At 28.8% G+C, this 13,358-nt stretch overlaps 4 protein-coding genes across 6 annotated transcripts in view; 2 read left to right on the forward strand and 2 right to left on the reverse strand.

The window, feature by feature from the left end:
* LOC127068245 (phosrestin-2-like) overlaps window positions 1-4,042 on the forward strand; it is a 43,763-nt gene extending 39,721 nt beyond the window's left edge. The window contains exons 10-11 of one of the 2 annotated variants that reach the window (XM_051004164.1): window positions 2,262-2,543; window positions 2,668-4,042. In XM_051004164.1, coding sequence (XP_050860121.1) covers window positions 2,262-2,543; window positions 2,668-2,955 — 570 coding nt within the window. In that variant the 3' untranslated portion in view covers window positions 2,956-4,042. The remainder of the gene's footprint in view (window positions 1-2,261; window positions 2,544-2,667) is intronic. The other variant, XM_051004163.1, reaches the window with a different exon arrangement.
* The window catches only part of LOC127068273 (14 kDa phosphohistidine phosphatase-like), a 46,409-nt gene extending 41,594 nt beyond the window's left edge, over window positions 1-4,815 (reverse strand). The window contains exons 1-2 of the mRNA XM_051004225.1: window positions 4,730-4,815; window positions 4,395-4,568 (exon numbers count right to left, since the gene is read on the reverse strand). Of these exons, the coding sequence (XP_050860182.1) occupies window positions 4,395-4,568; window positions 4,730-4,790 (235 nt within the window). The 5' untranslated portion in view covers window positions 4,791-4,815. The remainder of the gene's footprint in view (window positions 1-4,394; window positions 4,569-4,729) is intronic.
* Window positions 4,816-4,855: 40 nt separating this feature from the next.
* Window positions 4,856-6,367, forward strand: LOC127068261 (pseudouridylate synthase TRUB2, mitochondrial). Of its 2 annotated transcripts, XM_051004204.1 has the most exons (5): window positions 4,856-5,143; window positions 5,215-5,424; window positions 5,494-5,623; window positions 5,736-5,872; window positions 5,969-6,367. In XM_051004204.1, exons 1-5 carry the CDS (start codon window positions 5,005-5,007, stop codon window positions 6,226-6,228), a joined length of 876 nt encoding a protein of 291 aa, XP_050860161.1. In that variant the 5' UTR covers window positions 4,856-5,004; the 3' UTR covers window positions 6,229-6,367. The 2 variants fall into 2 exon arrangements, with proteins under 2 accessions (XP_050860161.1, XP_050860159.1); XM_051004202.1 differs by having other exon boundaries at window positions 4,858-5,143; window positions 5,215-5,623.
* A 170-nt stretch (window positions 6,368-6,537) lies between these two features.
* LOC127068227 (ribonuclease 3) lies at window positions 6,538-11,804 on the reverse strand. Its single transcript, XM_051004074.1, has 11 exons — window positions 11,565-11,804; window positions 10,324-11,283; window positions 9,997-10,240; window positions 9,724-9,915; window positions 9,281-9,638; window positions 8,768-9,185; window positions 7,735-8,686; window positions 7,449-7,658; window positions 7,056-7,378; window positions 6,841-6,986; window positions 6,538-6,757 (listed from the first exon to the last, which is right to left on the reverse strand). The coding sequence occupies exons 2-11, from the start codon at window positions 11,262-11,264 to the stop codon at window positions 6,591-6,593; spliced, it is 3,951 nt and encodes a 1,316-aa protein (XP_050860031.1). The 5' UTR covers window positions 11,265-11,283; window positions 11,565-11,804; the 3' UTR covers window positions 6,538-6,590.
* Between the last annotated feature and the right edge of the window lie 1,554 nt (window positions 11,805-13,358).

Consider the following 13,358-nt stretch of genomic DNA (forward strand, 5'->3'; position numbering starts at 1 on the left):
TAACTTATACTCTTTTGCTGGGCCATCGGAGATATAAATTTGAAGGATACATTAAAAACGATGTGACAAATCGTATTTTCTTAATGTGTCTCATTTATATAATAGCTATTAAATTATGCTAAAGAACATTTAATTGAATCTAATTTCCTTGAAATTAGACAACAAAGCACGATTAATTACATCTAACCAACGTAGAAATTTGCATGATTTGAATTAAATGAGTGTCGGTACAACCTGTTTTCCTCAAATAAATACATTAAGATTCATTTTATCATCATGTTCTCTTATATCTCTACTTCTTTTCTCTCTAGAAATCAGAAACTATGATAAAGTAAAACAAAACAAAGCAAAGCAAAATAAAATAAAATAAAATAAAACTGTCTTGCTTAGAAACATTTTTGATTTAAAAAAAAATAGACATGTAAAAATAAACTTTTACATTCTAATAACATCAATCAGCAGTAATATTTATGTTTGTTTTTTCTTGTTTGTTTTTTTTTTTATAAGTCCTTAATACAAAAATTAAAAACATTTTTCTTAATAAATCACGATCTTTTATAAAACCTGTTATAAGTATCGTATTTTTTTTCTTCTTTTTTCTTAGCACTTTAAAATTCAAAAAAAAAAATATATATATTAAACGCGATCTTTGAAAAAAATTCTATGATATCCTTAAAGCGATATTCTAGATAAAATTGCAAAAAAAAAATTAATAATTACAATGAATTATAATAAATAGAAATATACACACACGTGTGCTTATAGTTTCAAGATAAGCAGTATATTCTCAGTGACGAAAGTTTATCAATTATAACCCGAACAAGGAAATATGCGACATACTTATTATCTAAGAAAACACTTTTATACCAACCACATCCACCACCCCTATTTCAAAGTTCTTCCGTTATTTCGGCCAAGAGTTATAGCAGAGATTAAACGTGATATTTTTTGCGACCCTATATATCTATATTTTTTCCCCCATTCTTTTTACACGTCCCTTACGACTGATACTATCGTTGACCTTTACTACTACAGTGAAAAAAGAGAGGAAAAAAGCAAAAAAAAAAAGCATATCACCTGTTCATCCCTTTTGTCTCAGTTTGAATGTTTTCCAACGTGGGATATATGAGAAAAAGAGAAAGAGAGAGAGAGAGAGAGAGAAAATCAAATCGAAATAACAGACAATAAACAAAAGGCAAATACACACACACACACATATATATATGTACGTATATATACACGAACGTCTATAAAATCGAGCAAGTCGATTACGTCCTTTCCCTGTTCGTCAAGGACAGTAGTCATTGTTTGAAAAGGAAAACGCATCGACATTGACCACCGTGACTATAAAACATGTTTGGTTCTCGTTTGTTGTTGTTGTTATTGCTGTTGTTTTTGTTCTTGTCATTGTTGTCATTATCGTACAAGTAGTAGCTACTCTTGTTACTCTAACTACACTACCGTCTATAACAGGATCAAACTTAAACGACATTCGTCCTTCGATAAATAAATCAATTTGTAGAGAGACGTTGTGAAAGCCCAGCTAGATATATTAGTAGTGATTGTAGTCCTCTTATATTATTTCTCTTACGTAAAGCTTTATGTGTACATTGATCTATTCGGTATATAACGTATAATATATAATGTATTGTTTACCATAGGAAAATCCACATTTCTAAGGGGTATTTAGAGAGAAAGAGAGAGAGAGAGAGATAAGGAAAGAGAGAGTATATAAAATCGATAAAACGAGAGAATATAATTCACTCAATTAATTCTCAGCTAGACAAAGAGATATATTATACATATACATATTATTATATATACATATATATACATTTATATACACACACATATATATATAGTAAAATTTTCATATCATGAGGAAATTCTATAACATTATGCTTATTGTTATTCATAAAAGCTACTAGAGAGAATATGACGTTAATGCTGATATATCGGTAAATGGTTGGTTAAATTTTATCTATTTCTATAATGTCAAAACATAAGCTAGTATAATTATTATATAATACTCGTATAACGCGCGTTGTGTAAATTTGTATTTACCGAGAATATCCGTTCGAATTCACTGAGCAACACGTTTCATTATTGTATGCGATGTAAATTAATGTTTGAATCTATTATTTGGATGGATTTGCTCGGAGAGAGCTTTCTATCGATCGAAAGGAACTTTATTCGCTTGCTCGCTCTATCTATTTCTATATATCCTCTCTTTCTCTCTTTCTTTCTGTCTATGTGTTCAGGTTTTCGTCGTTCAACACGTCGACGTTTGTATGTTCAGTAATGGTAAATTTAAAAACGTGGTAGCACTTGTATCTTCTCAAGAGGGTTGCCCTATAGGGCCAGGGTCTAGTTTAAAAAAATGTTACACTTTGAAACCCATCAAAGGATCCAGTAAAAATTGGATTGCTTTGGAAGATAGTTATACCAAAGCTGGTGCTACCTTAGCTTCTACAATCGTTTGTCCTGGAAATGGACCAGAAGATCGAAATGTTTTTGCTATTTACGTATCCTATTACGTGAAGGTAATTCTTGAAGATAAAGATTATATTTTCTTATCTGTGTATGTATGTAGGTTTATAGGTAAGAAGATAGAATAGGAAAATTAATGGGATATATTTGTAAACGTTTTCGTTAACGTTTTTACAGGTAAAACTGATAATCTCAACGATAGGCGGTGACGTTTCTTTAAAATTACCGTTCACTTTAACTCATACTAATACCGATCCAGATCTTGTTGGGTTTCCATCGCCGGTTAGAGAAATTTCGAAACCTTTGCGAAAGATGGAGGATATAAACGAATATCCAGATAAGTATGATTGTAATCAAACGAAGAACAAGGAATCGAAATTGACGACTATTCAGGAAAAAGAAAAACAATCAAAAATCACCGACGTTGATCTTATAGAACGTTGTGACGAGGAGGACAGTACCTGAGAGCAGGTTAAATGTGACGAGAAGCTAAAAACGACAGATCTGAAATCTCGACAATCTAAAAAGAATAATAACGAAGCTAAAAATATAAACTTGAAGAATACAAATCAAAAAACCTGTAAGTTAGGCTTCAGTATACAAAGAGCTTGGTGCTGTTTCAGAAGAGCTTCTTAGTGCGTCTTGCATTTGTAAGAACGTTTGAGATAATAGATGGAAATAAAAAAGCGGAGTGCGTGTTGATTACGAATCATATTGAAGATGATTCGAGAAAATAAATATATTTTGAAGGTACAATTTCACACTCCCAAAAAGGTTTCTTCATTTGTCGTGACTCTATCGACTGATTTTGAATTATCATTCTATGGTACAAGGAATCTGAAACTTTCTTTACTCTTAACTTTCTTATTAACGTTATATATGTATGTGTGTATGTATGTATGTATGTATGTATGTATGTATGTATGTATGTATGTATGTATGTATGTATGTATGTATGTATGTATAACATTATCAGTTTGATATATACAAAGCTGGCAATATTTGGAGAAACAAAAACATCTTACATTCAAATAGAGAAAGTTTCATGGAAACAACAAAAAAATATGTCAATTGATCCTACAAAATCACAGTTTTTAGGAAAATAAAATTCATGATGCAGAGAATAGTTATTCTATAATTATAAAATGATGAATATAAATACATATAAAAGTAAATATGAAATTATTGGTGGGACTTCTGAATGTTTAGCACATACATTCGTACTACTATGTAAATTTTTGGAACTAATTAAAAATATCAACTGCCAGTCTAAATACTTGGAATTAAAAGTTACTATGTTTTTTCAAGATACTATCATTGCAGAAAAAAGGGAATAATATAGACATTCCATCAAAGCTATTTATTAAGACAAAAAAAATTAAAAAGAAAATGAAAATTCCACAACTGTATTTTTCTTAAGCAAATGTATGTAGAAATTATTTTGTAGCCTTTTCATAAATACAATTTTCAAACGCGTCAGCACGTTTTATATGTGTATAAAAAATATTATTGAGAAACATTAATCTTATAGCTTTAAAAAAATCTTTTATCGCACTTAATTGTCATAAATATAAATTCATAAATCTGTATAGAATGTTTTTAATATTGTAAATAATATAATATAAGTGCTTATATAAAAATTAAAATATCACATATAATTATATCATAAAAATGTATAATTCGCTGTAACTTTGTTTTTATTTCATTCATGCAATAAATAAGAAATATACGTTAAGCAGGTATAAGCGAAATGAAAAAACTTCAAATTGTAGTTGGTTCTATAATATATAAAATCCCTATGAACATTATTGAAATTGTTGTAACATTTCATTCTTTTGTATGTGGTTCACATCTTACTCTGTTAAACGAACATACAATTATTAATATAGTTATAAACTACTTACCATGCCATTCTGCTTTAGTATAACCTCTAACGACTGGTTTGAAGGCATCGTTGGTTTTATCATGAATATTAAGTAACATATATTTAAACTTTCCACTTGCATCGATATCTACATCAGGAACTTTGTTAAGTAATTCGGACATCGTGGCAAACCACCGAGTATTAATAGAAGCTCCTAGAAAAAAAAGTAAGTTGTACAAGATTATCCGAATTGAACGTATTTTTTATATCAATTTATTTAGGATCACCAAAGGTTATCAAAATGTATAGAACATAGTTTAAAAATATTTTTAATACATGCATTAAGAGTTGTTATTCGATAAAATTTGAACATACCCAATTGTTTTACAGACCCGGTAATTAAAAAATGGAGTATACATGCACTCTTCAAAATCATATTTTTTCTAAAAAAAAAAAAAAAAAGAAAACATAGATGACTTCGAAACTAGCGACATCTAGCAAATAATTCCAATATTAAATACATGTGGTCGATCATGAAGTCATAACCTAAAATTTATTATTATTTATTTTCAAATATCTTGTTATAAAAGCAATTATAATTGAACATAATTTATAGGAAAACGTTAATATTTATTTTATAAGTGAAAATAATGTTACCTGTCAAACAACGTATACCATACAAAGCGAGTGCAGCTTGGAACTTATTAAATAGTATATTTGTTATATATAAACCAGCATTGACACATTATTTAAGTGTACGAGATACTATAATAAAACATATATGTAGAGGTAAACATAATTATAATAAAAATAAAATTATAAAGGCAATTCCGTTTGTAAAAAAAAATATGTTTTTATAGATTTAAATGAAATGGAGGTTAGGCCACCTGACAATTATGTAGTGATTGAAGGAAAAACCAATGAAAAACTAGAAGTTATTGTTCGTCCTAATTATGCAGATGATGAACTAGTTGTTGGACCTCGTTATCAATATAATGATATCAGTTTATCTGCTGCAAATCGTTTATCCATAGATACTTCTGGTGTTTTAATATGCGGTATTAATGGAGGTAATTCATTGATAAATAAAATTAGAGAATCAAAACCATCAAGATATTACAGACTTAAAGGGATCTTAGGTCAAGCAACAAATAATCATTTTAAAACTGGTAAAATAATAGAAAAATCTACATACAAACATATCAAAAGAGCTCATATTGACAAAATATGTGCCTCGATGCAATCTTCTCATCAAAAAAAAATGTTTGAGTAAGCATTAATTTATACACTTATATATATATATATACATGCTTAAAATTCTACAATATACTCAAATATATTCTAATACATTATTAATATATACTTTAAATTAATATTTTAGAATTTGTGGAGTAGATATTCAAAGTCAAACTGCTTATGAATTAGCAGTACAGGGTTTAATTAGACCAGCTCACTCAGAAATCCCTGTGTTATATGAAATAAAATGTATAAATTTTCAACCTCCTGAATTCACACTTGGTAAGATTAGATTGTTAAATTAAAATAATTAAACTATTAGAATATTTTAATTTTTTTTTTAACAAATTTAAATATATATATATATATTATTTTTAGAAATTATTTGCATCAATGAATATGAGCAGTATTTAAAAACGTTAATTCACGAATTAGGTTTAGAACTTCATTCCACAGCTACTTGTACACAAATACAATGTTTTAAATATGGATTATTTGAACTACAACATGCACTACTATCTAAAAAGTGGGATATACTGTCTATCTTAAATAATATGAAAATATGTACAAAAATATTAAAGGAAAATGATTATTTAATAGAACAAACTAATCCTATTTTGGTAGACAATAGTCAGTAAATTTTGCATTAATAGATACACATTTATATATACTGTATATAATAAACATCGTCACGAATATATTTTTTAATATTTAATATACATACAATTTTTTATGGAAAGACAAATAGATAGAATTTATATATTTTTTTAGCACATGTAGCATAATTTTTTCTTAATTTTATTCATATTAATTTTTTATTTGGTTTTTATAAATTTGTAGAACATTTTTACTAATTTTCGATATACTATTAATATTTTTGTTCGATTAAATATTTCAGAGAATGATAAGAATGTATATATATATTTTTTTAACGTTAAAAAACACGATTATAACAATACAATTTTATTTCGATTATAATCGAATTAATATATCACAGATCTTATGTTTTATTATGATTTCTTTTACGATGTTGGCTAGAATCTGAATCATCAGATCTATCACTGAATTTTGTGAATTTATCTTTTATTTTGTATTTATTTGGCCATTGTTGCATCTTCATACTTTTTGCTATTACTCTCTTTTGATGATCCAGTTGTGGAAATAGATCTACAAAAAAAAAAGGAAAATATATAATATATGATAATTTATATAAATATAAAAATTCATAATGATTTTTATCTCTTTATTACCTTGGCTTTTTTCAAGAGCTTCTTTAGCAGAATTCATTTCTGCTTCTTGAATACTATGTCCTGATGCCTTAGCTAATCGTTTTCCTTGGAAATATACAGCAACTGTATAAACTCTTGTATTTGTTGGTCCCTTGCACTCAATTACCCTGTAGGAATTTTAATAAATTTAATAAAAAAAATAAAAATGTAGATTTTACATATTCGTTGGTATTTACTTGTATACTGGTATGTCTGGTTCACCACCATCCATCGTTCTCAAAGTTAAACAACATTGTTGCAATTTGCTCTTAGGATCGTTCCAATCTTGATTCATAATAAAATCTTGTAGTCGTGGAAAGAAACACACATCACAGAAAACATGACAATATTCTAAACCTTTGTCAACATACAAGGCTCCTAAGAAAGCTTCTAACAAATCAGCTCTATCTTTAGTTTTTAATTCCGCTTTCGGATTTCCATAAAGAGCATACTTCGTCATTCCTAAGTCATCACATACAACTGCTTGTGTTTTATTATTTACAAGCGAACTTCTTAAAAGCTATTGAAAATAATGGAAAAATAATTAATAAGTTATTAAATAAATGTACATGTAGACATAAAATACTTACAGACAAATGACCTTCGTGATGTTCAGGAAAAAACTTATACAAGTATTCTGAAACTATAAGTTGCAGGACTGTATCCCCTAAGAATTCTAAACGTTGATTTGAGCCAAGTGTTAAATTCGTATATCCGATACTACGATCAGTAAATGCTCTTGCTAAGAGACGAATATGACTAAATTCTATACCAATAGACTCTTCAAATTTCGTCAATTTCTAATAACATAATAATATTTATGTGAACAGTTAATAAATAATGAATCTTTAATATATATTTATTGTTTTATCATACCTGCAATAATTCAAAGCTTGGAATCCATTGTCTATCACCCGTTGGTTCCTGCTCTTGCAATGGATGTTTTGGATAATTCACCCAAATTTTGGCAAGATCGTCCTCATCTTTGAAAAGAGTTTCACCAAAAATTCTGTCTGCAACTTCTATTCCTCCATCAAGAAATAATGAACCCATAAGTGCTTCAAAACAATTCGCCATCGCATGTCTTAATTCTAGATCATGACATAGATCACTGCCATGTGCATAAAGCATATATTCTTCTAAATTAAGTTTTTTTGCCAAAACAGCAAGATGTTGATTTTGCACAATTGCTGCTCTGTATGTAGCTAATCCACCTTCCTCTAAATCAGGAAACATATGAAAAAGATGAATGGACGTGAGAAATTCAACGACTGCATCTCCAAGAAATTCTAATCTTTCGTTATGTGCTATTGAAGATTCTGTTTCTCGTCTTGCTCCAAATCTTGACATTATATTTATCAATGTATTTATACCACGTTTGCGTGTATTCATATAATGTATTCGACGATCGCCGTATTCCGGCTGTCTTATTCCACAATTAGTTAATGAATTTCTAGCATGATCTGGATTTGTACCAAAGTTTTCGCGATAACTAGGATGAGTCAAAGCAAGTTGAAGAAGATATCTATTTTTAAACTCATAACCCAATGTACGTTCCAGATTATCCAAAGATTTATGAAATCTTAAGTGACATACAAGTACAGGTATTAACATTGCATGCTGCACTATGTCACACATAATGCCTGTTCTATAAAAACCTTCAGAGCTTACATCAACAGTGACATTACGCTTCATTTTACTTTGTGTTCTCAACTCTTGTAACTTATTTTCTTTCGCTTCGAGTTTCCTCTTATCCTCAAAAGATGGCTTGGGCATGTTAACTAATAAATGCCGAAATTTAACGTAATCTCTCCATGCTTTTTGGTAACTAAAATCGAAATAAATAATAGAAAATAATAAAGTATATTAATAGAATAATTAGGAAAATAATGGACCGAGTAATACTTACTCTGCATTTCCAGCATAACTGAGCTGTGGTGGTCTTATACCAAAATGTACTATTTCGGGATAAGCAATCACACCTGGCGGTTGATCAACTTGATTTCTATCTAGTTGATCCACGCGAACACTACATGGTTTCTTTCCAGGATATGTTACAACCATTCCTTTTACTTCATCAGCAAAATTTTGCCATTTATATTGCGGCATTTCAATTAATCTAGGTAGATCTTCCGGATCTATTAAAAGAGTACTACTTTTTATTAAATAATTTAAAACTTCATTCATGGATAAAATTTCTTGCCCATTATCTGCTAAATCACGTACAAATCTTGGCATAAAGTGAAATTGTCCACAGCCAGATTTATCTTGGGCAGCTTGTAAATCAAAATCTACAAGCTCTAATATTTCCCGGAATAAATATGTTTCTATAAAAAAGAAAACAGGAGAAAAGAAAATATACATAATGATAATAATATTGAAAATAACTCGTAATAGATATTAAAACTCAATATATACTTACGAAAATAATCTAATTCTTGTATAGTAAAATTTTCAGGCAATTTTTCATCTATGTAGAGAATTGTGTATTCTATATTAAATCTTATTACTTTGCATGTTGGTAACTTTACAAGAGGAAAGTGTGACAACATAGAAAATCCTTCAAATATAAATTCGTGTTCATCATGCTTTATGATTGTTGGTGTTTTAGTAAGAAAATTAGTTGGAGGACTGATTGTAATTCGATAATGATATAATTTATCGGCGTTATTCGAGTTCACATTGCATTTATTTATTGCACCTTCGCCGGCATAAATTCCATGCCTTATACCAGATCTTCGTGATTTGGCGCTACATCTGCACAATGGTCCATCGTTCATCTATGTAGAAATGAAAAGTTTTTGTAAATAGATATGAAAAAAAAAAACAATTATATTTTCATTTATAAAATTCATCAAATGTTACCTCTCCAGGATCATTAAACCACATTTCAGGATGTAATCTCTGAGGATGTTGCTTCTTGGTCATTAATTCTTCCATCGTCCTGTCATCCTCATCCATAGAACTATCACTGTCTGATGATGAACTACTACAAGCTTCTGATTTATGTTTGCAAAGACGTGCTTTAGTTTTTCTTGGTGGTGGCTCGTATGGAGGCTTCAAAAATAGTAATATAAGTTAAACCTGTTTTATTATAATTACATTAAGCAGACATTTATTTAATATCCATGAACATGCCTGTAATGCACGTGCTGCTGTTGCTCTATCTATAAGTATTTCTTTAAATAAATCACATAAATCACGCAATTTTGGGGTACCCTTCATTATTTTTGAATTAGTTTCATCTCTTGTGTAATATAAATCTGCTGGTGCAGTACGGGTCCAAATTTTACGTTCATTTTCCATTATTCCTTCTGGACCCATGGCCGATAACTCATCCATTTTTCTTTCCATATCTTTACTGGTCGCGCAGTAATTTCGTCTATTTAATTAAACTTGCATATAGATATGTTTTTCAACGTAGATAATTAACATTCTATTACATTTATTTACATATTTACTTACCTATACTTTTCTAGTAATAACTCTCGTTCAGTTGGACACTTCGATTTCAACATTGTACTACTACTGTTTGGACTAACCGTTTTGGAGGGTCGATATTCTGGAGATCTTGATCTTCTTCTGTTTCTGCTACTTATATACGATCTTTCAGAAGATGACACATGACTGCCATATCTTTTATATGAACATCTTCGTTTGGAATCTCCATTATCATGAGAATGATCTCTTGAACTGGATCTGTCTCTTTTATATTTATATTTGTCCCTTTGATCTTCATATCGTGATCTACGTGGTGATCTACTAGACCTGGATCTATTTTCAGGAGTTTTAGAACGCTTTCTATTGCTTGTATGATTTCGAGATGATTCTATATTGTTATATCTCCATTCAGATATTTTATTTTTTTGTGAACTTTCCAAATCCATTTGACTTTCCTTTTGTGATCTGTTAACTTCAGACCAAGATGTGGTAGCATTATTTTGCATGGTTGACCAATTTGATGAGCTATTAGTATTCCATTCATTATTAAAATTATCAGGATATATATTTCTAGAATTCCAATTTGAATTAAAATTTTCTGTACTAAAATTCTCAGATTGAGAAAACGACGATGGATAATAATTCTTATTACACTGCGTTGTTGCTTGATTTGAATATGAATCATCTGTATACGTGGCAGTAGTATTATCTTGATAAGTAGAAGGAACAGAATGAAAAGACATAAACTGATTCGTTGGTTTATCTTCTGGCATGGCAGTAACCGACACATTATAAGAAGGTGGAGGTTGATTAAAATTAGTTGGAGGAAAACTTGGTGGTGGTTGATTAAAATTTGGTGGTGGAAAATTCGATGGCGGTATAGAATAATATCCTACATTTTGCATTTGTGTTATACCGGAATTCCAAAAATATTGCTGTCCAGTATTTGATGGAAGGTTTGCCATTTCTTACAATGAAATTTATCTAGAAGATTACAAAGTATCTTTTATAAAAGTCAATGACAAAAATATGCTTATTATTTTTTTATTAAAACGGTAACGTACAAATATCTTTATATTAAAATAAATTATATAATTATATTGTACTTATAAAACGACATTAAAGAGATAAATTGTAAACAATTTTATCAAAATAGGTTATGCAATTTTACTATATATAAAAAAGGAGAAATAAATATTAATATAAATATCTTTATTTCCATTTTTGGACATAAAGATATTTTTATAATTGTATAATATTATTACCTTCTATAAATCACTGAAAAAATGCACAGTATCTATCACTAATACTTAGTAAAAGTATCAATAGCGAACTACCTGTGTAGTTCTACTTTCTTTTTAAAAATTATTTAATTCATCTTTTCATTGCATTCAATAAAAATGTAAAAACTACATGTTTTTTTTAGATACACCTTAATTCTGTACGATTAAAAATTACTTCAAAACGTCCATCACTTTGTAAAGCATACCTGCCCAAAAGGCAAGATCAGTGATACCAACTTATACCTATAATCCAATAATCATATTTTTTATTTAAAATAGTTCGTCGCTACAGGCATTTGTTTTTTATTTCCTTATTTCTTATATCTATTTTATATTAATTCGTATTGATTTTTTTTGCGAAACAATTTATATTTAAACAAAAAAAAACATAATATTTAAACAATAATAAATTCCATTAAACATTACACGAATCGAAACATGTGTTAAATATAACATAATTGAAGATTATTATATCTTAGATTTAAATTTTGAATTGGCGGTCATTGACTACGTACAACGTGAACAAAAACAACATTGGTTGACTTTGACCGTAATCCAATCAGTCTTCCTTCATACTCCGATGTGTAAGCATCGTAACTCTCTTTCTCGAGACGTAAGTATTACAAAATTAATATTTTTTGTAATTTTTGATTTGTTTAAACGATATAAAAATACGTACAGTTAAATAAACTAATATTTAAACAATAGTAAATTCCATTAAACATTACACGAATCGAAACATGTGTTAAATATAACATAATTGAAGATTATTATCTCTTAGATTTAAATTTTGAATTGGCGGTCATTGATTACGTACAACGTGAACAAAAACAACATTGGTTGACTTTGACCGTAATCCAATCAGTCTTCCTTCATACTCCGACGTGTAAGCATCGTAACTCTCTTTCTCGAGACGTAAGTATTACAAAATTAATATTTTTCGTAATTTTTGATTTGTTTAAACGATATAAAAATAGGTACAGTTAAACAAACTAATATTTAAACAATAGTAAATTCCATTAAACATTACACGAATCGAAACATGTGTTAAATATAACATAATTGAAGATTATTATATCTTAGATTTAAATTGTAAATTGGCGGTCATTGACTACGTACAACGTGAACAAAAACAACATTGGTTGACTTTGACCGTAATCCAATCAGTCTTCCTTCATACTCCGACGTGTAAGCGTCGTAGCTCTCTTTCTCGAGACGTAAGTATTACAAAATTAATATTTTTTTAATATTCGTAATTTTTGATTTGTTTAAACGATATAAAAATATGTAGAGTTAAACAAATTAATATTTAAACAATAGTAAATTCGATGAAACATTATATCGGGAATAACAAAACAGGATATTTTTCTTGCAAGTATCAACGAAGACTTAAAATAAGTATATTTTTATATCACACATATCTTTAACAATTTATTTAATAGTTCTTTTTGTTATAACAATGATACTAATCATTTTGTTTATATTTTTTTGTTTCGCGTGTGTAGCAATGAAATAATCGAGTGTTTGTATCGTTAAAATATAAATAAAAACATCGCGAAGTAGAAGCAGTGTTTGTTCGTTCGCGTTTCGCGATTTAAACAACAATTGAATTTGCATCGATTGCGTGCAATGCAGTCGTTATTGAGTCAGTATTAGTTCGCAAAGTTGTTTGATTTTTTAACAATCGTATAGATTGTATTTATAAAAGAGTAGAGTAGAGTTTCGCGAATTAACTTCAGTGATCGTTCGTTAAAAAATAACTACCGCGAATTAGAG

Source organism: Vespula vulgaris, chromosome 12 (assembly GCF_905475345.1).
Source record: "Vespula vulgaris chromosome 12, iyVesVulg1.1, whole genome shotgun sequence".
In the NCBI taxonomy this organism is placed as follows: Eukaryota; Metazoa; Arthropoda; class Insecta; order Hymenoptera; family Vespidae; genus Vespula; species Vespula vulgaris.